The following is a 211-nucleotide window of genomic DNA, read 5'->3' on the forward strand; positions in this document are numbered from 1 at the left end:
GGTAGCGCACGCTGCCATCAGCCAGCCATCCCCCGTCACAGCGATCCAGCTGGGAAAACTTCCAGGCGGAATAGAGCTGCCCCACTTTGGCGATGGCAGCCCCGTGGTTGCGGCACGCTTGCCCAGCCTCCTTGAAGTTCAGGTGGCCCCGGACGAAGTAGACCTGGCCTGGGGATGGATGGGGACACAGAGGGTGAGCCGCCACTCCCCA

The 211-nt window shown here is 64.9% G+C and overlaps 1 protein-coding gene across 1 annotated transcript in view; it reads right to left on the bottom strand.

The window, feature by feature from the left end:
- Window positions 1–6: 6 nt before the first annotated feature.
- Window positions 7–211, bottom strand: part of LOC104514807 (hyaluronan and proteoglycan link protein 2-like) — a gene marked incomplete at both ends in the record, with an annotated part of 1,230 nt that continues 1,025 nt past the window's right edge. Inside the window, one exon of the mRNA XM_010158578.1 lies at window positions 7–168. Coding sequence (XP_010156880.1) covers window positions 7–168 — 162 coding nt within the window. The remainder of the gene's footprint in view (window positions 169–211) is intronic.

Source organism: Eurypyga helias, unplaced genomic scaffold, assembly GCF_000690775.1.
Source record: "Eurypyga helias isolate BGI_N326 unplaced genomic scaffold, ASM69077v1 scaffold38809, whole genome shotgun sequence".
Taxonomy (NCBI): Eukaryota; Metazoa; Chordata; class Aves; order Eurypygiformes; family Eurypygidae; genus Eurypyga; species Eurypyga helias.